Source organism: Echiichthys vipera, assembly GCF_963691815.1.
Source record: "Echiichthys vipera genome assembly, chromosome: 14".
NCBI classification, from domain to species: Eukaryota; Metazoa; Chordata; class Actinopteri; order Perciformes; family Trachinidae; genus Echiichthys; species Echiichthys vipera.
Genome location: NC_139839.1, coordinates 2631937 through 2658978, shown reverse-complemented (window position 1 = coordinate 2658978; position 27042 = coordinate 2631937). Strand labels below are relative to the sequence as shown.

General features: G+C 45.7%; 1 protein-coding gene across 2 annotated transcripts in view; it reads left to right on the top strand.

Annotated features, from left to right (window-relative positions):
- The window catches only part of LOC310957103 (glutamate receptor 4), a gene marked incomplete at both ends in the record, with an annotated part of 140662 nt that overhangs the window by 70259 nt on the left and 43361 nt on the right, over positions 1–27042 (top strand). The window contains 8 exons of one of the 2 annotated variants that reach the window (XM_083927535.1): positions 2384–2623; positions 14107–14291; positions 16293–16346; positions 18432–18590; positions 21802–21969; positions 23106–23210; positions 24771–24881; positions 26427–26459. In XM_083927535.1, the coding sequence (XP_083783661.1) occupies positions 2384–2623; positions 14107–14291; positions 16293–16346; positions 18432–18590; positions 21802–21969; positions 23106–23210; positions 24771–24881; positions 26427–26459 (1055 nt within the window). Of the gene's footprint in view, positions 1–2383; positions 2624–14106; positions 14292–16292; positions 16347–18431; positions 18591–21801; positions 21970–23105; positions 23211–24770; positions 24882–26426; positions 26460–27042 lie in introns of those variants that run through there. The other variant, XM_083927534.1, reaches the window with a different exon arrangement.

Sequence of the window (27042 nt, the reverse complement as noted above, 5' to 3'; positions counted from 1 at the left end):
GCAGCACTTCCTGTGTGCTGGTATCAGTTTCCTGGCATCGAACCAAGATCTGTGTCATTTAACAGACGTGCTTCTCTGGAGATGAGCCCTCATTGTGTTGTTGTTGTTTTGCTCCTGCACAATTAAATCATCACGGGGGAACGTGCTTAATAAGAAACAAGTGAACTGATTCACAGGCTGACAGCGTCCTTGTTGTATGAACTACCGTATGTGCTGCATCATTTGACAACACCTCTAATAGGAAATACTGTTCACTTTATTTATGAACATTTATCATTTTAAAGTACATTTCTTATTGTTGGATAATGCCGGTGGAAGAGCGATTCACGCACCACCATAATCACCGCCACTAGAGGTTTTAAGATGCATAATTGTTTGATTGTTGTCTTATACGCCAGCGCCAAAGACTTCTATTTAGTGCAAACCTGATAATAAAGTAACCGTATTCTCTTTGAATCTAAAGAAATACTTGTTGTTTTCTATATTTACAAAGACTCATCTCATCTCATCTTCAGCCTCTTATCCGGGGTCGGGTCTCAGGGGCAGCAGCTTTAGCAGGGGACCCCAAACTTCCCTTTCCCGGGCCACATTAACCAGCTCTAACTGGGGGATCCTGAGGCGTTCCCAGGCCAGTGTGGAGATCTAATCTCTGCACCTGGTCCTGGGTCTTCCCCGAGGCCTCCTCCCAGCTGGACGTGCCTGGAACACCTCCCTAGGGAGGCGCCCAGGGTTCATCCTTACCAGATGATCCTGAACCACCTCAACTGACTCCTTTCAACGCAAAGGAGCAGCGGCTCTACTCCGAGTTCCTCACGGATGCTGAACTTCTCACTTCTACAAAGACTCATTTTCTTTATTCAGCCTTTATTTAACCAGGTTTGTCCCATTGGGATCACCGATCTCTTTTACAAGGGAGACCCGGCCAAGACAGCAGCAATACAGTCATTCATTCATTCATCTTCAACCGCTCGTTGTAGTTCAGTTTGAAGGTTATTCCAAGCAACAGGTGCTGAAAACCTAAACGCTTTCTTTCAAACTGTGTTCTTACTTTTGGAACGATCAGTTGCGGAGATTGCGACCTCCATGTTTCCAAATTAAAAGTGAAGGTAAATAAAAAGGAAGCTTACTTTAGTGTAGAGAACCACCGTTATAGTGTCTTTCAGCACATCGTTTTGGTTTCCAGAAGAAGAAGAATTCCTTTATCAGTCCCGCAACGGGGAATTTGTATTTTTTTCACTCTATTATTATTATTCATGTTACACACACACACACACACACACATACACAGGACCTATATACATGCAATTAATGGAGAGATGTCAGAGCGAGGGGGCTGCCAATGACCAGCGCCCCGAGCAGTTGGGGCTTCGGTGCCCAGGAGATGAACTGGCACCTCTCCAGCCACCAGTCCACGCTCCATGCTCCACACAGGGACTCGAATGGGCGACCCTCTGGTTCCCAGCCAAGTCACCTATGGACTGATCTGCTGCCGCCCCAACTCATAAACCAGCTCATAAACATGTGGTTTGCTGGTCGCTGTTTTCTTTAATAGATGTTTTTGTCAGAGACCAAAACAAAGCTAAAAGAGGAAATAAGGGTCTTTATGAATAATGTTTCTCTGTGTCTGCTGGATGTGGACTTTGTCTCTCACCTATTTAGCAAATTTATAGCAGATTTCAGGAACAAGGCGATTCAAAGTGCTTTACACATCACATCAAAAGCACTGAGATAAAGTGCGAAAGAGACACCATAAAACAACACTTCAATACACTTAAAAACAGTCATTAAAGAGCCGAGAGAATAGGGAATACAAACAAGCTAAAGCAGAGGTGTAAAATAAAAGCGTAAAAGTTACTGTGTAAGAAAAGTCGTCAGTCTTGATTTAAAAGAAGTGAGAGTTGCAGCGCACCTGCACTTTTCTGGGAGTTTGTTCGCATAAAGACTGGACGCTGCTTCTGCGTGTTTAGTTTGGACTCTGGGGACACAGAGGTCCGGATGGTTCATAATGTAGCAGGAGAAGAACTGATTAGACCAGGGGTGGGCAATCCCGGTCCTGTAGAGCCACTGTCCTGCATGTTTCAGGTTCCTCTCTGCTCCAACACGCCTGAGTCTAAAGATTTGCTCGTTATCAAGCAGCTGATGCTCGTCACAGTTTGATTATTGTTAGACTCAGGTGTGTTAGGGTAGGGAGGAACCTAAAACATGCAGGACAGTGAATCTCCAGGACCGGAATTGCCCCCCACTGGATTAGACGAATGTCTGTTCAGAAATAAGAGTCCCGATGAGACGAGGTGGCCTTCAAGGTTTCATTTTCCCTCCAACTCTCATTGTATGTGAATCCCTTCCCTTCTCGTTTACTAATTGTGTCTTTTTCTTCCTCCAGTCTGCTCCCAGTACTCCCGCGGTGTCTTCGCCATCTTCGGCCTGTACGACAAGCGCTCGGTCCACACGTTGACGTCCTTCTGCAGCGCCCTGCACATCTCCCTCATCACGCCCAGCTTCCCCACCGAGGGCGAGAGCCAGTTCACCCTGCAGCTCCGGCCGTCCATCCGCGGGGCGCTCCTCTCCCTCCTCGACCACTACGACTGGAACAAGTTCGTCTTCCTCTACGACACCGACCGGGGTGAGTGAGGAGGACGGGCTGGTTTTGTCTTTCCTTTATTGAAAACCTTTTTATAAGTTAGAGATGTCAACAGAGTTCTTTTATTCTGAAAAACAATTAAAAAGTAATCCCGGGAGCTTGGTTGCCATGTCCATTGCTCAGTAGCCTACAGGAGACATGAGTCTGTTGGAGCCTGTTTGAACCCGTCCCCTCCGGCAAATCGCACCAAAAAAACAGGGATTAGAGGAGTTTGACTGACAGTTACCGTTAGCTGTTAGCGTTAGCTGTTACAGCTAAGTAAACATGAAAGTTAGCTTACCGATCAAGGAGAAACGTAGCCACCTTGGCGTGCGTTTTAATGCCCTTGAACTCCTTTCTCTCAGTCCATGGAGTGAATGCTCGGCCTATATTGAGTCATTGGTCACTGTCATTGGGACAAATAAGCAGCTGCAGGATTGGCAAACTCCATTTCACTCAGTGCCAGCCTACAGTAGCTGCACCCAACAACAGACAACCCTGGCAACCCGTGACGCCCAACACTAGTGACAGAAAGTCATCAACCCATCATAAAAAAAAATGAATGAATTGTTGCTTTGTCACAAGCGACAAGCAACAAATCTAGCGACTTTTTCTGGTGTTATTGGAGACCTTTCTGGTATTTGGAGAAGTGATGATGTAAAAACACGCATCACGCTGCAGTTGCTGTCCTAAACGAGCAGCGTGTGCTGCTGTGAGACCCTACCCCGTCCTTAAAGCACTCACAGGTGGTCAGTCAGCTGCAGTCAGAGCTGAGAGGAGACCCACACCGCTCCACGTCCAGGCTGCAAATGAAGCGTGTATGTACACTGATCCCGCCCATGATGTAAACACTAGAGCTAGCAATTCCACCCCACATTTCCGTCTTTTGGTTAAATTTGATATGCTAACAACAAAGTCGTGATTTTATTTTGAGAAGTGACCGCCTATTTCAATGGCAAGAAACAAAAACCTTTAGGGTGTTTTTTTTTTTTTAAATCTCTCCCACAAGGTTATTCCTCTCACCTACAACCTTCATTACAATGACATGCAATTAGCCAATTATGCAAATTAGGTAATGACGTCATTTAGCGGCTTCTAGCGACTTTTAGGACAGCCAATAGCTACTTTCCTTGCTTAGGAGTTGGCAACGCTGTTTTCCACTTTTACTGTTGACCAACATTACTCCTGATCATCAGTATCAAATCTTCATTCATGTTGAACCCTTTATCAGGGTTAGGGTTAGCGAGAACACACCCGATCCAACAAGTCCAGCTGTGTGAAGGCGATTCAGCTGGTTGAATAAGTCGAGTCAGGTGTGTTTTTGCTCGGTTGGTATGAAAACCCGCAGCCACCGCGGCCCCCTTTACTGGATCAGTTTGAGACCCCTGCTTTAGATGCTGGTTTGTTTACATAGTGCTGCTGTTATTTTTTATATGATATAATTCTGTAAACTAAATGCTTAGGGTTTTCTTTCTTCACAAACACCTAAAAATATATATTTTCACTGCTTTAACTTGCTGTCAGACAGCCCTGTTTAACGGAAATTGCTCTCTTCAATGCCACCAGACTCCATTAACCCTCCTGTTCTACTTAGGGTCAATTTGACCCCATTCAGTGTTTAACATCTCTAACTAAATGTTAAACATTATTTGTTTTTGCTTTATATTTAATGACTTTTCCTAATTTAACGACTGGGAAAACCTGAAATGGACATGATTGTATTGTTTCATGTCGTGAACACAAACTTCATCGTTGTTCCTTTGGGTCAAGTTGATCATTTGGACGATATAATCATTATTATTTTATCTATTTTACAATAAAAATATTCAGAAATACACGCTGCTGTCCTTGAAAATGGAAATTGCTTTAATTTCAAATATTATAAATAACACAAAATTGTACTAATAATAAACTTACTATAAAACACACACGAACGTCCTTCAATCCAGTTTTAGGTAAATTAGTGAGATCTTTGGGTTTTTTCCTCTATATTTCCAAATACATGCATAAGAAGGTGTTTGAGGTGCTGTGTTTAATTTAAAATGATATTTAGGCCGTCAACAAATACACAGAGAGTACATAAGACATAAAAACTGGAGCAACAACTTTGATTATGATCATTTTCTGGATGTTTTAAATTGCTGCGGTCAAATTGACCCCAAGAATAAATGGTGTTAGTCAAATTTGAGGGCAACAGGAGGGTTAAAGAAACAACAGATTTTACATTGCAGAACATGGGAGTTGCTGCTCTACCGCTGCCTTAAGTTTGCTGTTGGTTTTGTTAGTTCCTAAGCCTTTAAAAGACGAACAACAACGCACACTCACAAACTGAGACAGCAGGTAAAAAGGACTGTTTTTGTCCATGGAGTCTGGTGGCTTTGAAGATAGCGCAGAGCGGCTTCAGTTTCCTCTGCATGAACTCAAACAGGGTTGTCTCACTGCAAGGTAAATATTCTAAATATGCACTTAAACTGATACGTTGAGCTGTTAGCATTACATTTATTAGCTCGTGTGCCGGTCCTCCTGACCTGTAACAATACAGGTTGCAGATTTAAATAAAAAATACTCACAGAAGAAGAAGAATCCCTTTATTAGTCCCGCAACGGGGAAATTCGATTTTTTCACTCTGTTATTGTTATTCATGTTACACACACAGGCCTGAAATACACACACATGCACAGACAGGACCTATATACATGCAATTAATAGAGAGATGTCAGAGCGAGGGGGCTGCCAGTGACCGGCGCACCGAGCAGTTGGGGGTTCGGTGTCTTGCTCAACAGCACCTCTGCAGTGCCCAGGAGATGAACTGGCACCTCTCCATCCACCAGTCCACACTCCATTCATGGTCCACACAGGGACTTGAGCCGGTGACCCTCCGGTTCCCAGCCAAGTCACCTATGGACTGAGCTACTGCCGCCCCCAAAAGTTGTTTGCCAAAAGATTGTATCGTTCAGGTTTGAGCACCTGTTGGATTTTGTGCATGACTTATTCAAATAAATCTAATTTCCAGGAATTACACATGTCCGCAGCTCTCAAACATTGCATTAACCTGAATATATTTAGATCCAAAATAATTTGATGTAGAAGCAATAAATCTGTCAGCAGGCGGGCTCGGTGTGTGATGTGTCTTCGCCCTCATGCTCCCAACGTGCCCACGCCAAACCCTGAGGTGTAAATGCGTGTGCTGCTAAAATAATGCCTTTTAATCCACACCATGTCTTGGGGGCCGCCGAGCGATCAATATTGCAGTGCAGCTGCTGTTGGAAGTGCTGTGGATAGTGTCGGACCTCTCTCTCCATCCGTCTTTGGCTCGATTCTCCTCCAGAGGACCGCATGTTTCTCTCATTTGTGTGTGTTTCTTTCGATTTTTCTCGCTACATACACACTTGCAGGGTCAATAGGTTTGTACTCACTCACCCCCCCTGTGTCACATTTCCATTACAAGACAGAATGGATATGGGCTACAGCTTGGATCACATCTCCACATCTCGCTTTTCTACATTTTCCTGAAGGTAGTCAGGGGGTGTTCATTCGTTCTCTCTCTGCTGCTGCGTGCGGGGGGGGGGACTGCAGTGAGTGTGAGGACCGTATCAGGATGGCGTCTGTTCAGAACGACTCGTTCCCAGCTTCTTTCTTCCCCTCTAATCTCAGGTCATACACGCTTGACTGGTTAAAAAAAAAAGGCTCCTCTGCTCTCGAGAAAACCAACCTGCATGTGATCGAATGTTCTCTGAAATAACACAGCAAAGCTCCTCGGCTGTACGGCCGCGCCGCCCCGCAGACACACGTGTACTGACTTTCTAGGTTGCTTGACCCTCGTGAATCCCTTTAAAAATGTTGCTCAGATGTCCCGAGAGGACAGAAATGTCTAGATTTTTAAGCGAAAAGGTTGTTTAGATAATGCAGTTGTTGTTTGTTATACTAAATGCAGGGGGGGGGTTGTTGTTATTTTTTCCCAGTCTGGTGTTTGTCAGTGATTTACACTGAACACTGATTTTAACAAGTTGTTATTTTGTGTGCAGTGCCACATGTAACACCAGCTTTAAGTCATTCATTCATTCATTCATCTTCAACCGCTTGTCCCTGTCCCTGTCGGGGTCACGGGGGGCTGGAGCCGATCCCAGCTGACATCGGGCGTGAGGCGGGGTCCACCCTGGACAGGACGCCAGTCTATCACAGGACACATAGAGACGAACAGAGACAGACAACCATTCACACCTACGGGTGATTTAGAGTCATCAATGAACCCAACACCTGCACGTCTTTGGACTGTGGGAGGAAACCGGAGAACCCGGAGAAAACCCACGCAGACACGGGGACAACATGCAAACTCCACACAGAAGGGCCAGGATTTGAACCAGGAACCCTCTTGCTGTGAGGCGACAGTGGTAACCACAACTACCACATTTTGAACCCACATTTGTCCTCACAGTCGTCACTAACACATAATATTAACATGTAGTATTTTAAAGGGAAGGAGACATTTCTTGGTCCTCGTGATACGAAAGAAGGTGTTTTGTTGTTACTGTAAATCTGACACTGCACAAAAATAACACATTCAAATCAGTGTTGTTGTGAAACACTGACATATCTAAAACAAAACAAAAAAGCATTTGGCATAAGAAAAGTATTTTAAAAAACATCCTCCCATAAAAAACAACAGTGTCATTCTGTAAACAAACCTGCATTTAAAGGGTTAAATGTCTGAAATGCACAAAATACTATATATTAATATTATTTTCCTGATCATAACTGCCAAATATTAATTACTTTTTCAGAATTTTAACCCTTTAAATGTGTTTACAGAATGCCACTGTTGATTTTATTAAAGAAAAAACTAAAAAGTAATTATTTTATGCATCTCAAATGCTATGGGGGAATTGTTTCCTTCTAATGCATGTTTATTTATTTGTGCACAGTCGGATTTAACACCCCAAAACACTCCCTCTTGTACCTTTAAGGGCAGAAATGTCCCCTTCCTACAAAAATACTACATTAAAATTGTGTTAAAAGCAGAGGCTCCGTGCTTCAGATGATAATTATTCTGTATTTCTTGTGGAGTGTTTGTACCGCAGTCCGTATTCTGTACATGGAGTAGTAGGGTTGTAGAGTGGTTGTGTACTACGCATTTTTTAACAAACATGTCATGAGGACGTGTGTCTTTGTTATGGATATGTGTGTGTGTGTGTGTGTGCGTGTGCCTGCTGTACATACACACACACTCATTAATGCTCTGTATGCGCATGCGAGTGCTCTCAGGAGGCTTCTGGGTGCAGGCTGCAGCACTTTGGCCCGGGGTTTTTATCTCACACAGGCATTCATCCAGTATTGACTGTAACGTAGAATGAGCCCACGCATGGCTGAGCTCAGTCAATGAGTGGCACCACAGATACAAGGGGCTGGATACTGCGGCGCTGCACTCAGGGACGTGCTGTTCCTGTTTTGGAGAGGAGAGGAGACGAGATATAAGGAAACAACAGAGGAGAGGAGACAAGACGAGATCTAAGGAAACAACAGAGGAGAGGAGACGAGATCTAAGGAAACAACAGAGGAGAGGAGACGAGATCCAAGGAAACAACAGAGGAGAGGAGACAAGATCTAAGGAAACAACAGAGGAGAGGAGACGAGATCCAAGGAAACAACAGAGGAGAGGAGACAAGATCTAAGGAAACAACAGAGGAGAGGAGACAACATCTAAGGAAACAAGAGAGGAGAGGAGACAAGATCTAAGGAAACAAGAGAGGAGAGGAGACAACATCTAAGGAAACAACAGAGGAGAGGAGACAAGATCTAAGGAAACAAGAGAGGAGAGGAGAGGAGACAAGATCTAAGGAAACAACAGAGGAGAGGAGACAAGATCTAAGGAAACAACAGAGGAGAGGAGACAAGATCTAAGGAAACAACAGAGGAGAGGAGACGAGATCCAAGGAAACAACAGAGGAGAGGAGACAAGATCTAAGGAAACAACAGAGGAGAGGAGACAAGATCTAAGGAAACAACAGAGGAGAGGAGACAAGATCTAAGGAAACAACAGAGGAGAGGAGACAAGATCTAAGAAAACAACAGAGGAGAGGAGAGGAGGCGAGATCTAAGGAAACAACAGAGAAGGGGAGACAAGATCTAAGGAAACAACAGAGGAGAGGAGAGGAGGCGAGATCTAAGGAAACAACAGAGGAGAGGAGAGGAGAGGAGACAAGATCTAAGGAAACAACAGAGGAGAGGAGACAAGATCTAAGGAAACAACAGAGGAGAGGAGAGGAAATTGAACAAGGGGGGAAGACAAGAAATGAGAGTAGAGAAAACAAGTAAGGAAATGAGAGGAAAGGAAATCAAAGGAAAGGGAACAAGGAGGGTAGGAAAGGAAAGGAGACATAACAATGGGGGAGGAAAGGAGAGGAAATCAGAGGAGAGGAACCAAGGAGTTATGGAAGGAGAGGAGAGCAAACAGGAGGGTAGGAAAGGAAATGTGAGCAGCAGAGCAACGATGGAGAAAAGCTAAAACTGGAGGGCGAAAGAGGGAAAACGAGGGGAAGAAGAGGCAGAAATAACCTCACACACACAACCCCAGACATGCACTTCCTGTCCCGCTCCACACGAGTGTCCAGCTCTGCTCCAATCAGCGACGCAGCACAGCGCTCGTCTGCACACTGGCCCCGCGGCTCTGTCTTTGAAGCTGACGCTGATTGCGACTGGCTGCTGCTCCGCACACAGCCTCGGGGCTACACATTCATCAGCTGGTAATCAGCCGCACGCTCTCTGCCACCACCGTGGTTCCCGGTCCACGCGCCGGCTACGCGCCACAACACGACCCGATGGTGAGATGGAGGGGAAGAGTGTGGATTTGAACTCCTGATTTTGAGTTGATTTAGTCCGTAACCTTTAGTGTCAAAAGAGCCATGTTGCCCCCTCTTCCACCAAATTAAGTTTGTCTGGAGCCGCAAAACAGATTTGATGTCGCAGCTTATAAAGGTTTATGTATTGTTACTGTTGACATTTTATTCCTGTTATTACCTGTCATAAAAAATGTTGTTTGCTAATTCCTCACCACATATCAAGCACACAGGTAAGCAACCATCATGTGAAAGCAAGAAGGTTCCAGGTTCGCATCCCGGCTGGGGCCCTTCTGTGTGGTTCTGTTCGCGCCGTGTCTGCGTGGGTTTTCTCCGGGTTCTCCGGTTTCCTCCCACAGTCCAAAGACGTGCAGGTGTTCGGTTCATTGATGACTCTAAATCACCCGTAGGTGTGAATGGTTGTCTGTCTCTGTTCGTCTCTATGTGTCCTGTGATAGACTGGCGTCCTGTCCAGGGTGGACCCCGCCTCACGCCCGATGTCAGCTGGGATCGGCTCCAGCCCCTCTGCGACCCCGACAGGGACAAGTGGTTTAAGATGAATGAATTGACATCACAGTTCAAGTGTTATCGGTTACATGTCGCTAAACACAGGGACAATGAAATGTATTCAGCTCAGCCATAAAAGCACCAAAAATGTGACAATGAGATATTAAGATAAGATGGGGTGACATGAATGAAACATAGCACTTCATATAAATATGAAAATGAAGATTGTGTGTCAATGTTAGTGGCATGTTTTCCAACAGTATCGCAGATTAATAAAGCTATAGCACTGTGTACATGTGTGTGCAGCAGCAATAAACAGTTATGTCCCTCATGGCGCCTGAATAAATAACATTTTAATAGCATTTTTTTTACGATACTGTACGATAACACCCGGCTGTGGTGCATGAACAATATTGTAGCTTAATTTCCATGTCTTCTACATGAATCATCAGCTGCCGAGGGCGCTGCCGTCGCGTCACATGCATATTTAAAGGTACATGCTTCTCCTTTTAAAGCCAATCAGCTGGAAACATTCGAGTCACTTGTAGCATGATACGCTTTTTGAAACAAATGAAATTCATCGCCCCGTGGAGACTCCCCGTGATAAGGTATTACTCTGAAGTCTTGTGTCACATTGCGATAAAAATGAATATATACTGCAGGTAGTTCAAAGCATAAAAGGACAATTTCACTTCTTAATTTTATTCATGATGCGAGTTATGCATCACACCGTCATGCTGCCAGACACATGTGCCCTCCGAAAGATTGACATGACCCTAAACCAGAAGGATAAGAGCACACTAGTGTAATGATATAAGCTATGGTTTCACACCTCGACACACTAACAGGAGCCAAAACAGCTGCTCATTTGTCGCTGAAGCAGCTCCAGTCGATACAGTCGATAGCAGCAGAAGTAGCTGCAGCAACTGCAGGGAGTTGTTTGTATCCCACCCTGCACACAGGCTCTGATTTTTATGCTGTGTATTTGTCAGGGAGCAAAAAGAGATTACTATCGAGCAATAAAAAGAGACGCTTTGTATCAGATTTAGCCACCAGCTACGGTCCATCTGCAGTCCCTGAGCAGGGAGACGCAAACACCAAAAAGTAAATGTTAAGGTAAGGAAAGGAAGTGTGTTCACATCAGGAGGACCGGAGACTTCGAATGTCTTGAAAGCAGCTTTTTAGTCATTTTTTGTGTGGGGTTTTCGTCCTGGAAGAAAAAAAAAAAAACGAGGTACAAGACAGAAGAATAAGGGCTCACTCACACTGTCCATCCGTACCGTGCCCAAACAGGTTCCACGGGTAAAGTCTAGGTCGTTTGACCAGTGTGAGTGCAACTGTACCGCGCCTAGCTGCGGCACACTCGCCATCCACGGCCCGTTTGGGAGAGTTGGGCTTTTGTAAAGCACGTTTTCACATGTACGAGCAAGAGCGTGGTCACGTGTACGAGCACGAGGCCTACGGCGGTTCTGAGGTCATTTCCTGTGCGCCTGTTGGGACATAGAAAAAAGAAGGAGGGACCATGCGTGGACATTTAAAACAATGGCGGCGAAAGGTTCACGTTGGTGTGATGCGGAGGTGGAGTGTTTACTGCAGATTTGGTCGATGAAAAGATTCAAAAACAGTCGACAAGACGCACAAAAACTCTGAGGTTTACGGAAAGATTTGTAAAAAAAGCGACGCATCGCCATGACGTCATCAATGCGTGTGACGTGTTACGGCGTGATGACGTATAGGCAGCAAGAAGCATTCTCCGAGGCCCAGGTAGTGTGAGTACAAACGGGCCTGGAGGGGGGGACAAGGACCCTAAAGCACGGGGCACGGTACGGACGGACAGTGGGAGTGCGCCCTTACAGAATGGATGAAATGGGTAAAGAATTAGAAACACTCCTTTTGGTTCTTTACAGCCAACGTCATTAAGTGACGTTGCACCCCAGACGTTAATACGAGTTAGCAAGCCTTAAACAGTTACTGCATCCAAAGGTGTGGTTGTTGCATACTCGGTTGTAAGAATCAAAATTCCAACAGTCGACTCAAGTTCTGCTGGATTTCGACGGGATCACGACTGTTTCAGAGCAACCAGAGTTTCAGTCTAACAGCTGACCAATGCGCCCGCGGTTTCACGCAGAGATAGTAACTGGCGTGGAGCATAAATACAGTATGAGTATCTATTTTACACATTTGCAAGGACACCTACATGTTCCATTCGTGGTTTTAACAGTTGCCTTCACTCAGATTAACCGTGACGCGTTTGGCTGAGTCATCAGTTAACACGATCCCTTCTTGGACTGAGGACACCATCAACAGTACCCAAAACGCAGGTCCGACAGGAGACCTTTTGTTGCACATAGTCCCCCCTCTCTCTAGTGTCAACTACTACTAATGGAAACAAATAAAACAAAAGTCTTAAAGGTACAATAAAGACCTCAAGGAAGAACATTTTGTTGTGGTTAAGCTTTGCGACACGCGTCCCCATTTGTCGCTTGTCATAACTGAGAAAATGACCAATGATTGTGACCCATTTGGGGGGTTCAGCTTCCCCGCAGTTCTCGGCAAAATGTCACAAACCAGTTTCTTCCTTTAGGGGGTTACTGAAGACATTCTAAGATGGTGCGTGCATGTTGAGCAAGTGTGTGTCGTCTCAACTAGCAGTCCCTCTTGGCGCCGACATCCCTCTAATGGGGAGCAAGGGGCTTGGTAGGGGATAGGGAGGTGGAGAGGGAGCCGGGGTTGCCAGAGCACAGGTTAATCCACTAATTGGGAGCAAAGGGAGACGGGTTGCCAGATTGTGATGGCCACCAGGAGGGGCCGTTTATGTGGGACATCTGTTCCTGCTGGAGAACAGCCGCCCTCACAGCTCCCTAGTTTCCTCTCTGACACTCATCTTCTTTACACACAAAAGTGACAGTGAGGCCTCCCCCTCATGGACTCATGGAGCCTGTTTTTCCCCAACTGGACCAAAAGACAAGGATGCGGTTGAAAAAAACAAACCCAAAAGCTTCAGAGGCATTTTGCTTCAGCATTGGTTTCTTTCAGATTGGAAATGGGGTTGTCTTGCCAAGGATGTTGTGTCAACTAAAGCCCATTTTCAGAGTCAAACCAGCGATTATAAGCGCTGTTTTATCCTTTCACATGGCCTAATGTGCCATAATCAAGTCAGGAAGTGCATCAGCCTCAGTTTCATCGGTAATCGTATGCAGGAGCTGTGACACTGACAACTAAAAAAAAGCATTAAGGGAGCACTTAATGTTATTCTAACAATGGTAAATGGATCCAAACCTGCATCGAAATACAGAAAACCATGAGAAACATTTTTAAATTCACAAGTGCAACAGTTCTTTTAGAAGATAATGGAAACGTGAACGCAACCCTGTGGAGTTGTTCAACACTAGAGGCGCTACGGAGCCATGTCCGATGAGTCGATCTTCGTCTAACTCCGCGCATAATCATCCCATGGTCTTTTTCAACACTTACATAAATCAAATAAGCCTTGAAGGCAGTTTTTTCCGTGTATAAATTATTAACGGAGAAATCTGTGAGAGTCGCTAACAGCCGGACGTGGCTAACACTGATTAGCTCGGGGCAGCACGGTGAAGGCATTCAAACGTCTTTTTTAACCACTAATACTGCTGAAAATAACAGCAAACCTCTGCAGCAGCATGAGAAGAGTCCCTACACACAAAACAAAGCAGCAACAGCGTAGTTATTGAAGCCAGAGTTTATTAAAAGAGTGTTTTAAAGACTTACCTACTGGCCCCTGTACCAGCTCCTCTCATAGTAAAGTCCATTCAAGTGGATTAAAGTCAATCCCAAAGGAAGGAGCCCATTGGTGCTTTGTTTTGTGTGTAGGGACTCTTCTCATGCTGCTGCAGAGAATTGCTGTAATTTTCAGCAGCATTAGTGGTTAAAAACACCAAAACCTCTGCAGTCTGATTTTGATGTCACATTCACAGAAACACACACAGCCACGCTGACACACAGACACACAGACACACACACTCACACCTACACAAACATTAACACAGCACACTGAGCTCGTCACTGCCTACAATGGATAGTACATAAAACATTATTATGCATCATAAAAAAAGAGACTAAAAAAAATGTGTTTGTGTTGTGTTGTGTATATTCTTCCCCCTACATCAGGATACGCCATCCTGCAGGCCATCATGGAGAAGGCTGGACAAAACAACTGGCAGGTCAGCGCCATCTGCGTGGAAAACTTCAACGATGCCAATTACCGACGGCTGTTGGAGGATCTGGACCGGAGACAGGAGAAGAAGTTTGTCATTGACCTCGAGGCCGAGAGGCTGCAGAACATGCTGGAACAGGTGATGCCACCATGACATCAGCATTGAGTTGTTGTTTGTCGTTTCATCTTTACATCTGGCTCAGACAACTGTTGAAAGCTGCTGTTTACTTGACTTAAGGTTAAATCTGCAGTATAAAGTGTATTAGGCACTACGCAGATGATTAACAACTATTCGATAAGTGATGATTGAGAGTATTTGTTCTTCACAGATGAGAAGAGGAAGACGGTTGTTTTGTGTGTATACCCTAAAATCCTAAAGCTCTTTTTACTGGTACTATACTATATTCATTCATTCATCTTCAACCTCTTGTCCCTGTCGGGGTCGCGTGGGGCTGGAGCCTATCCCAGCTGACATCGGGCGTGAGGCAGGGTCCACCCTGGACAGGACGCCAGTGTATCGCAGGGCACACATAGAGACGAACGGAGACAGACAACCATTCACACCTACGGGTGATTTTAGAGTCATCAATTACTATAGGATCGGCAAAATCACTTACTGCCCCCCCCCCCCCTTCTCTGAAATGCAATGACAGGATTTGAGACACGCAAGATGTACAAAGATCATAACTTAATTCTTCACACGTCTGCTCACTGTTTGTTTCACTCTGCTTTCTTTTTATGGAGTATGTTTGTGCTACTTAGCATGTTTTGAACATGAGAACAGTCTGTTTGGATCTCTGGTGGTGTTGGCTGGCATAAGCACACTCAGAATATGATGTATTCCTTCCTCCTCATCCCTCCATCTTTCCCCGGGGCAACTGGTGTCTCTGTGATTGCTCAATTATTCAGGAAATCTCCACTCTGACATCTGTCATAGTTCTAACAATTTACTTTGCAGATGTGTGCAAGAGAGTCTTTTTTTTTTGCCCCACACAGCAGCAGTCTTACTGCTCCCTTCGTGTTTGATGCCAGTGCACAGAACGTCTGAAGTAGATATGATGGACTGTCATATTTGGAGCTTGTGTAGTGATACTGCGGTGGCTGCTGAGAAGAACAAAAATAGTGAAACACTGGTGAATCCCAGGAACCAATGGGTACAATCCAAACAAGAACATAGCGGACTGTTATTGTATAACTTTCTGCATGAGGCCCAACAGATTATTCACTGAGAACCGTTTGGACTGGAACTACTTTCAATGAACCATTTAACATGAACACACTGGTTCGAATCCCGGCTGGGGCCCTTCTGTGTGGAGTTTTCATGTTCTCCCTGTGTCTGCGTGGGTTTTCTCCGGGTTCTCCGGTTTCCTCCCACAGTCCAAAGACGTGCAGGTGTTCGGTTCATTGATGACTCTAAATCACCCGTAGGTGTGAATGGTTGTCTGTCTCTGTTCGTCTCTATGTGTCCTGTGATAGACTGGCGTCCTGTCCAGGGTGGACCCCGCCTCACGCCTGATGTCAGCTGGGATCGGCTCCAGCCCCCCCATGACCCCGACAGGGACAAGCGGTTGAAGATGAATGAATAAATTAAACTAACTCATGTCCAGCCTCTCAGTGATGCGGATTGGTTGCAGATCTTTCCCGTGGCTCCGTGTTGTGATCCAGATCGATATAATTGATGCGTCTTTATATTTTAATCATGCACATTGCAGCGGTGAGCGTTCACCAAGCAGTGACAGCAGTGAAGCTGTTGGTGAACTGATATCCGTCTTAGCTTCACCTTCATCTTAATTCACACCCTTATGGACTGGGTGTCTGGTCGTGCGGTGGGAAAACCCAGCAGATGTCAGATCTCATAATCATTTTTTCATCACCAAGATGCAGCTCTGCGGTTGCACTTGTGTTGTGTGAGAGCGAAATGTATTGTCATGTCTGTGAAAGCGTGAAGTGTTTACTTCCTCTGGGATGACTGCCTGTTCGTTTGTTTAGACGTCTGATGTTCTACGGATTAAGTCCTCGAATATCCCGCTGTGTCAGGACGCACACACTCGCCTGTCACATGCTTCATTTATGGTCATTAACGTACGCCACGCTGCGATCCAGTCGGATTAACGCTGAGCTCTGCTCCACCTCCTTGCAGATCGTCAGCGTGGGGAAACACGTCAAAGGCTACCATTACATCATGGCCAACCTGGTGAGGATAATCACATGTGATGGTTTGCTTGTTGTGTTTGCATCACAGTCAAAGAGTTACTGTCGCTGTAATCATTCCTCCTCCTTGTCCAGACCATCCACAATCCTGTCAACCAAAGATAAATTTAGGCTTTAGCAGTTTGAGTAGTCACATCTTTATTTCATTCTTCTTACATTACCTCGATATTCCCCATCTGACTGTACTTTTGTTTTGGCGAGCGGTTTCCCCACGTTTTAAAAACTGTGGGGTCAAATCATCAAATTCTACCGCTAATTGATATTTTGTGTTACATCGTTATTCTTTATTTTTTATATTTATTTCATTTATTTATACATACACGTTCATATAGTTTTGTTTTCTCTGTCTTACCTTTCTTTTAAAATACTTAAGTAAAACATAAAGTACGTTTAGGAGACGTTTTACTGTTTGGTTTTGGCAGGTTTTGCACATGAAGGCTGTTTGCTGAAGCCTGCCTCGGGTTCCTTCAGCTCATTTCATACACAAAATGAGGACTGTGGATTTTGTCCTCCATCTGTATGGATTTATTCAGGGGTCCGTATGTGCAGCAGGAACAATTAAAGCAACCAGGATGTCTTCCAGGGTCCATATGGGCACGTGGGTGTTGTGTTAAAGCAGACTTGAAATTACAATGTGCACCTTTCCTCTTAGAGCTGCTCAGAATGAACGAGTAACTGTCAGGAACTTTTCTTTCCTAACCATGAATCTGTCTGCTGTCATGTTCACCGACCTATGTTCACCTCATATATAGTTTAGTGGTTGTTCATTACTGGTCAGCTGTGATGAAATCGAATCATCAATACAGCTGCCAAAGGAATATCTTTAAGGGGAGGCACTACAGGGCAAAACATTGAGATGTTTATTGTACTTTACTTTGTCTGTTTGTGTCTGTAGATTTCTCTTAAATTCACTAACCATTAACCTTACACCTAACATTCACGTTAGCATTCAGATGATGCATCATTTGCACTTAAAAGGTTGAATATGGAGAATGAGCAGAACACCGCCATCTAGTGTCTCAGGATCGTAGTCGCAACAACAACAAAAAATAGCTCCAGAAGCCGGGTTGCCAGGTTTGCTGCCGATTGTGTCAAGCGATCAGCCTGCAACATGTCAAGTGATGAATCATACAGGGTTAAGGACTCATTTGGACAAATCAATTCATTTTACAACAGTATTTAACATTAGCCAGTCTTCAACTGGAAGTCTTTCTGGTGCTGTGTAATTGATGAGCTGGCTCTAAATTCAAAATGATTCCTTGTTTTTGTAGCGTGATCGGCGTGAGCAGAGCAGCAGCTTCTACAGCAGTGACAGTGAAGGCTGAAGGCCGTTAGCGTTAGCCATTAGCGTTAGCCATTAGCATTAGCCGTTCCAGCTAAGTAAAGATGAAAGTGATGTTGGCGATCAAAGAGAAGCGTAGCCATGTGGGCGTGCGTTTGAATGGCGTTTCTCTCCTTTCTCTCAGTCCATGGAGTGAATGCTCGGCCTATAGTGACTCTGGTTGTTGCCCGTCTCCGCTCACTCAGCTGCTGGGACAAAGAACGCCCCCTTCACTGAGGCTCCCAAGCAGCTGCAGGATTGGCAAACTCCATTTCACCCAGTGCCAGCCTACAGTAGCTGCACCCAACAACAGACAACCCTGGCAACCAGCAACGCCCAATGCTATTGGCTGCTACCATGGAAACACAACGGGACAGAAAGTCACTGTCAAACCCGTCAAAAATGTTTAATATATTAATTCAGACTAAATATATTTTTTTTATGGAAAAGCTATACTTTCATTCTGTACCCCTCAAAACGCGCCGTGGGTGTGCTATTAATATTATTTTTAAATACAGCTTTTAGTGAAGATTCTACATATTCCACCTTTAAACATAATATTTCCGAATACTTGTAATACAAATATAATAGTCTTAATGTCGGTAATTAACTGGGGAAGTTTCATTAGTGAAAAATCTGACCCTGTTCACCTGCGGTGTCTTAATTTGATTGTTTCTGTCATTGACTTGTTTATTTCTGCCTTCCCTGGATTCAGTCCGCTCTTTTTCTTCCGTGTCGCCCCTGAAGGGTTTTAAGGACATCAACCTTGAGCGCTTCATGCACGGCGGAGCCAACGTGACAGGCTTCCAGCTGGTCGACTTCAGCAACCCCATGGTCATCAAACTGATGCAGCGCTGGAACAAGCTGGATCAGAGGGAGTACCCGGGCTCCGACGCCCCGCCCAAGGTATGTAGTGTCGAAACAAGATGTGATCACATCAGCAGTGCAACGCAAGGCTCATCCTTTTGTGATTTGGCTCCTTTTTTCATTACCATTATGGGAATTTAGTCCCTTTTAAGCATCCAAAAAGGTCGGTGTTCAAATCTCATTTGTGAGCTTTCAGGTCTGTTTTTAAATCTCTTCAATTGGATTTTCAGGCTGCAGTGAAATGAGCTGAAGCTTCCTGGACGGTACTAACGGCATGTGTTTACTGACGTCATGTGACGAGACTCATGCACGCGTGGGAAGCTCTTTTGACACTGTTTTATTACTTTTACTGAAATAAGAGATCTGAGTGCTTCACCACCTCTGCATTATCTTGGAAGCATGTGTGGACACCCTCTACTTCAACTTGATTTCTCACCTCAAGAGCTTCGGCTCAGCAGGCAATTGTCTCTATAATGGCGGTATTATTGTGGGTCGTATGGTTTAGATATAATAATAAATATAGTGTATTTCTTGACCTTCACAGCTCGTCTTTACACAGTGACTGAGGCAATGCGTAGGGACTGGTACACACTTCTCTGGCATCCCGATTTATGTGGCTGCAACGGTTGCATACCAAAAGACTCTACATTTTACAAAAGCAACAATAAATACAATGTTTATTGTGTTGTTTTAAGAAGCAATGGTGAATATCTCAGGATGATTATTGCTGCTGCCCCATCCCCCTCTCTCTTATGGACGGCCTTATCCTTTAATGATTCCTCTGGGGCGACTGGAGTTGTTGCAGCAGCAAAAAAAAAATAGCAGATGCAGCAAGGAAAGTTATTACAAGAAAGGACAGCGCCAGATAAGATTCAAAGGGTATGAATATATAGCAGCAGCGTGCGCAGCCGGCAGCAGCACGCTGAGAAAGAAATGCATGAAAAAGCGTCTTGATGCAAAAACTAGTAAATTACAGACTGTGATGGAAATGAGCGTGAACACACACACACACACACACACACACACACACGCACACAAGGAACAGGCATCATCAGCAGCAATCTGCTCGCCTCGTCCACAGCTGTCTTCTGCAGGGATGTGACAGACTGACCCACTTTATGTTCTCTTCGGGCGCACAGATTGTAAATTGCGCCGGGGCAAGAAGGCATCACGCCACGGTGGTCAGCGGCAAGATTTCTATTTTTAAAAAAGCCACGATGCAGTGGGGTGGAAACCCTGTGAGTCAGTGTGTAGTGTGCGTGCCGGATGGATCGGGGTGGTTCAAATTAAAAGTTTACGCCACGGGGCGATATCCCATGACGTTGTGTGTGCGTGCGTGTGTGTGTGTGTGCGCTATCCAAGTGTGTTTATCCCGACTACATTTCTTGATAAATTGCTCTCCCTCATGGAAATCCACTCAGACTCTCCATTAACTTTGTCCACAGCCTGAGTCACAGCTTTTCTTCCTCGAAATAAATTAACACTGGTGAGTTGAGTGCCCCGGGCTTTAGGGTACTTGTCCCCCCTCCCTCTCCCCCCGCGCCCCAGGCCCGTTTGTACTCACACTAACTGGGCCTCGCGCAAATGCTTCTTGCTGTCCATACGTCATCACGCCGCAACACGTCACACGCATTGATGACGTCATGGCGATGCGTGGCTTTGTTTCCAGATCTTTCCGTAGACCTCAGAGTTTTTGTGCGTCTTGTCGACTGTTTTTGTTCTTTTCATCGACCAAATCTGCAGTAAACACTCCACCTCCGCATCACACCAATGTGAACCTTTCACCGCCATTGTTGTTGTTGTTAAATGTTCGCGCATGGTCCGTCCTTCTTTTTTCCATGTCCGAACAGGCGCACATAAATTACGTTAGAACCGTCGTAGGCCTCGTGCTCGTACATGTGCAAACGCGCTCTACAAAAGCCCACCTCTCTCAGACGGGCCGTGGACGGCCCGCTGTCCGCAGTTATGCGCGGAGCGGGTGCACTCACACTGCTCAAACGCACTAGGCTTTAGCTGAAAAAACGGTTTTGGCCCGGTGCGGAAGGACAGTGTGAGTGCGCCCTAAAAGTTCCAGCAGTCAGCAGGTCGTGAAGTAACAAGGGCTCCCCGTGCTGCGGGACAGCAAGCTGTGGAGATGCTCAACCCCGTTTTTCACCCGGTATTATCAGGATTTCTGCATTTGCACCTGGTTTTAACGCAGTTTTTTCTGTTCAATCAGGCTTTGAGTCTCACCTATAGCATTAAAACGAACCACAGAAAGAATTAATCAACTCCCCGCCCGTGTCCATATCCCTAATAGCTGTGAATGTCTCCCCCACCTCGACTGTTTGTGTGTGTGTTACTTTGGGCAGCTTGTCAGAGAGTAACAGGGGGATAGAGTGCAGCAGTCTCCGTAGAGAGCGGTAATGTCACAGTGAGCAGCGGGCTAATGAATAGGATTCACCCCCGGCCGGAGGCGAAGTTAATGAACTCCTGCTAGCCGGGATAATTAATGCCAGACTGCTACCCGGCTGGACCGAACCCTCAGCCTTTTTCCTTTTCTTTTTCTCCCCGGCTCATGCTCCCATCTTCCTGCCTTTTCATCATTCACTCAATTAGTTTTTTCTGCCGCGCCGGAGGTGAGTTCGAGGGGAATGTACGGCTTGTGACGGATAGAGTGATTCTTGCAGACGCAAATAATCAGAGTCGACACAGAGTCTTCAGGTCAAAGATAGATTAAGGGGGAATTGGGAGGCTTACACTGAGGGGTATATGCTCCTCTCTTACTCCCCTCATTTCCATTTCCAGAAAATAACAAGCGGAGTAATACTGCTGAGTCTCTGCAACGGCCGGGTCGGTGTAGGATGTACTGCCTGGCCCTGCAGAATCACAGCGTGCTCTCAGAGGCAGCCTTTTGCACATTGTGTTAAGGAGATCTGACCAGCAAATATTACAGAGCATTTGCTTGTCTAGCTAAATCAGCACTTAATTGGCCTCATACATTTCCCTTTGCGTGTGTCCCCCAGCACTTTATACACCCGAAACAGGCGGAGCAGCAGACCGGCCTTCAGGTTACAAAGACTTTAATTTACCAATCACACAGTGCGTGCATGCCGGGTTTTTTTATTTCCTTTTAATAAATCTAATAAGCCAGAGTTGGACCATTATACCTACTGCATTGTTTTTATGTGATGTTCAGTTGTTTCTCTTGCTAGAGAAAGCTGCTCAGTAGCTCAACTGTGCCCACACACAGCTTCCTCTTGTCCCCCAGTACACCTCGGCGCTGACATACGACGGGGTGATGGTGATGGCCGAGGCCTTCAGGAACCTGCGTAGGCAGAAGGTAGACATTTCCAGACGGGGGAACGCTGGCGACTGTCTCGCCAACCCCGCAGCCCCGTGGAACCAAGGCATCGACATGGAGCGCACTCTCAAACAGGTGAGAGTCAAACAAGCCCCCACCACGAAAAACTGCAGTTCTCCGAGTGTCCACTAGGGGCAGGTTTCATAATAGAGCAGTTTCTCATTGACCACCATGTTCAACAGGCCGTTTTCACAGCATCATTAAACCTGTTTAAGTCATTCTAGTCCGTGCTCAAGGCGCTTTACAGAGTCCAGGTTCCATTCATGCACACAGACGTACATGGTGGGGGTAAATTACATCGTAGTCACAGCTGCCCTGGGGCAGACTGACGGAAGCGTAGCAGCACATCAGCGCCTACGGCCCCTCCGACCACCTCCTCAAACATACAGCAGTCACACACATTCAAACGAGGCAAGGTGGGTGAAGTGTCTTGCCCAAGGACACAACGACCACGGACACTTGCTCTACCAACACTGTTTTGCTGTTTTATACAGTCTGTGGAGTCGCACAGTGTGCTTACTTGCTCCAGACTGCTGCAGGACATGACCAACACACAATGATGTAATCAGTTCTCTGATCCGTGGAGACTCACTCTTCTTCTTTTCTTTTCTTTTACCTGCAACAACTTTACTTCTAGTTTAATTCCAAAACAAACATGTAAACAACAGAGTGTCGTTTTTATCTCTCTAACTGAGAGTAGTTTAATGAACTACATGTGGCATAGCTACGTAGTGGACGTAGCCAAAGCAGCGTTTTAGCTTAGCACGCAGAAGACTCAAAACACCTTGAGAAAAGCTGTTTTACATAAAAGCCCATTCATGCCAGAACCTGTAAGTCATTCTAATGAGGAGCTTTCTCATAATAATAACTTATATTTTGAGGAATTTTCTTGTCATTTTGAGATACTAGGTCATCATTTTAAGACACAATGTCATTTTTATGAGATACAAAGTCATTATTTGGGGTTATGAAGAGTCATTTTGGGGATAATAAGTCTGTATTTTTATAATTACTTACAGGATATGTTTTCAGCACAGTCTCCTCTCATTATTTGTCTTTAATTGGCAGAAATGGGCTTCCATAGTTTTAAAAATGGACCTCGATGCGCTGCAGTTTTTCCTTCAACCTCTCTGTGGAGTAAACGACTAACATGTGCATCTGTTCATAATGTTAATATGTGTTTGTGTTGCTGTGCTCTCCTCTGTGTGCAGGTCCGGCTGCAAGGATTAACAGGTAATGTCCAGTTTGACCACTATGGCCGCAGGGTCAACTACACAATGGACGTGTTTGAACTGAAGAATAATGGACCCAGACGGGTAAAACATCACACCACACTGTTTGCATTTGTGTTATGGATGTATATATTCATTCAAGCGAAGTCAGTAATACTGTATATTTTAGCATGCACAATATATCCTCTGCCTTCATGTGAAGTATCTGCACGCTGGGACAACCCAATATGTAGTGTGGCATTTTCTATTATCATACGCAGGTTGTTAAAAAGGAAGAGAAGAGAAAAGCTCCAGCCTCTGCAGGCATCTGTGCTTCTGGTGTGAGAGGATGGATGTCTGTTGACGAAATTCAGGGGGGAAAATGGGAAAAAAGAGGAGAGGGAGCACTTGTGAGAGTGATGGCGAGAGGATGAAATGAAATAGAGAGCAATCAAGGTAGAGGAGGGGAGGAGGGGAGGAGGGGTGAGGAGGCAGAGAGAAGTCCCCATCAATCAAAAGCTGCTTTGGCCTGTCTTCCACAGCGAGGGTCCTGTCAGGACACGGTGTGTGTGTGTGTGTGTGTGTGTGTGTGTGTGTGTGTGTGTGTGTGTGTGTGTGTGTGTGTGTGTGTGTGTGTGTGTGTGTGTGTGTGTGTGTGTGTGTGTGTGTGTGTGTGTGTGTGTGTGTGTGTGTGTGTCATAGCCTCTCTCCTACATTTTCCGTGTTCCTCAATCATCCCAATGCCCCAGCACAAAGGCAGCATCAGCCAATCACAGCTCTTCGTTCCCTCCGGCCGCCCACTAGCGCCGGCCAACCAGCAGCCAACCAGCAGCCGGCCATCTGGCTCGCTCGTCGTCTCCAGTCTCACTGACTTATAGTTGCTTATGGTTGCTGTCCCCGGCTCTTGTCCATTATAATATCAATACATCACTTTGACTCGGTATTGGTTTGAAGGTCCTGGCTGTTTATTAAAAATCACACGCGGGCCAAACCGGAGCCATGTAGCCGCTCTCTCGACAGACTGCCGATGCTGACATTGTGACAACAACATATCATGTCTGTCAGCTCCAGTCGGACAGTTTGACCCTGAAGGACTTCTGGAAGACGTCAGTAGCATCAGCTGAACATGAAACAGCTTTACCACAGAAAGAAGCAGCACAACACCGAGCGTAGAACTGCAGGGCGTTTCAGCAGAGGCTGAGCAATAACTCAATATCATGACGTATTAAGACTTATTGGGTAATTTTTTATTATTGTAAATCATTTGTGTATCTGCCCTGTGATTCGGATCCCTTCCAAATATAAAGTGTTCATCCTCGGCCCGTGCTTCACTCTCCCACCAAGTGTCATGGATATCAGGCTGGTAGTTATTTCGTAATCCTCCGAACAAACAGGCAAACAAACAGAACTGAAAATATAACCTCCTTGGCGGAGCTAACGAGGCTTTCCTTCATGTTTTCTGGCACTTACATTCAATTCTGTCCAGCAAAGAGCTCCACTGCTGTTCAGGCTTAAGGGATTGCGTCGATAAAACTGCTCCGCCAAATCCAGAAGATTCGTGCTAGACGTTTTTCACGAGTTGTATATTAGCACACACACACACACACACAAACACAGACGTACACGTGAACCCCTTCACAGGTCAGTCTCGTGCTCTCTCTGCAGATCGGCTACTGGAACGATGCAGACAAACTGGTGCTGATCCAGGACTCTCCGCTGCTTCCAAACGACACGTCTGGCATAGAGAACCGCACTGTTGTAGTCACGACCATCATGGTAAGAGACCGGCATGTTCTCGCCAACACACACTCACTCACTCACACACACTCGAGTCATATTCTTGTGAAAATGTGTGATTATTATCTAGCACATCATAAAACTTGTGGGATAAGCAGAGTCAGGAGGTCGTGGTGTCTGCACAACATAAATATATAAAGTATTCACAACATCCTGACCTTATACGGTGGTCAGCTGCACCACATCCCCCCTTGTAAAGTGCCTCAGTTTATAATGAAGTATATTACGACAGTATTTGGACTCTAACACTCTTAGCAGCTATTCTACATGCACCTTGCATTCCTGGGTAATCGCTCTTGTTTCACGTTGTATTTTACCGTGAATGCAGGCATATTGTAGACATACTATACGTGCAGAATCTACACTATAGAGAGCAAAGAATGAGGACTTCTCTGACATTTTGCACAAAACACTCTCAGTGGGAGAAATCCAACCCTCCTCCAGTAGTAGCCTCACTAGAGCAGAATACAGGAGCGGCAACACGACTTGCGGTGTGGCAAAACTAATCCAAGGTGCACTTACGCAGACAACATTTCATCGCACATAACTCCTTAAACGTCACACAGTTTGCAGACGATGCTCAGACTTCCGCTCTTTACCCCTGAAGGCCCCTTATGTAGTCGAGCTATGAGTGACCAGGGAGAGTTCAGGGATCACGCACGCTTTGCCACAACAGCGTCAGTAACGAGACTCTTAAAGATGAGGTTTCTTTTTATCGCTCCAATAGAAACGTCAAGAATCACTGCCTGGGCCTCGGCGAATGCTTCTTGCTGCCTATACGTCATCACGCCGTAACACGTCACGCGCATTGATTGAACACTCCACCTCCGCATCACACCAACATGAACCTTTCGCCGCCAAGGTTTTAAATTTCCGCGCATGGTCCCTCCTTCTTTTTTCTATGTCCCAACAGGCGCACAGAAAATCACCTCAGAACCGCCGTAGGCCTCGTGCTCGTAAATGTGCAAACGTGCTTTACAAAAGCCCACCTCTCCCAAATGGGCCGTGGACAGCAAGCGTGAACCCTGAAGGCCCCTTATGTAGTCGAGCTATGAGTGACCGGAGGTCAGGGATCACGCACGCTTTGTCACAACAGCGTCAGTAACGAGCCTGTTAAAGATGAGGTGGCTTTCTTTTTATCGCTCCAATAGAAACGTCAAGAATCAACTCTACCGTCACTTACGTTCGGTTTTTATTGCAACGATAAACATCTCGAGAAGCAGTCAAACAGCTGCCGTTACTGAGGGTTCCTTTGTTCTCATTGCACAGATAAAAAAAAAAAAAAAGAGTTCATTAAAAAGAGTTGCACACACGCTACAAAAGTCAATCAAAGCAGTTTTACACATGATAGAAATGAACGGCCCCTTTTGCATGGCATGTCAACCTCTGGCTGTAGCAGTGACACTGACATGGCTGGCTGCGGTCAGGCAGCCAGGGTTTGAGCGTACATGTAGCAGCTGAGTGGAGGAGGGAAGCAGGTGGGAATGGACAGTCACAGCTCAGCACAATCCTCCCTCTTTTCAGCCCCTGATGAGGAACCCCATTTTAAGAAACTGAGCCCCAGTTGGACGCAAGCAGGATATGAAAGCCCTTTTATGGCTATGGAGTGATGGACACAACAGCCCCGATGCCCCAAATGAAGCCCTAAAGACACTGGGCGAGAGGAGAGACACGACCGCTATGTTAATGGACACCCGGTTCAGAACATTGAAAAAGAAATGGAGCCACTCAGAGCCGTAATGGAGCCCCTCGAGAGGAAAATGAAATGCAAATGGAGGGGAAAAGACTTTTCTTTTGAAGGACGGTGCTTGTGGATGGACACCCGTTGAGGCTGAAATGGGACCCGAACAGCACAGTGTCTGTTCACCACCATAAAACAAGCTCCCACTACACCTGTTTGTGTGTGTTGGCGTCACGCATTGTCATGCCCCGTGTGTTTGTGTGGCAAAAATCACAGCTTGAATCTCATCCTGAATTGAATTTGTAATCTCTGCAAAGACCCACGGACCCTGACGTCTAATGTGAGGCGGAGCCACTATGTGAATATGCATTATGTTTAACTGAGTTCCTGTTTGCTCTAAATCTGTCACTTCCTTCAAACACCTGCTCCAGCGTACGGTAAATGACACACTTAGAGGGC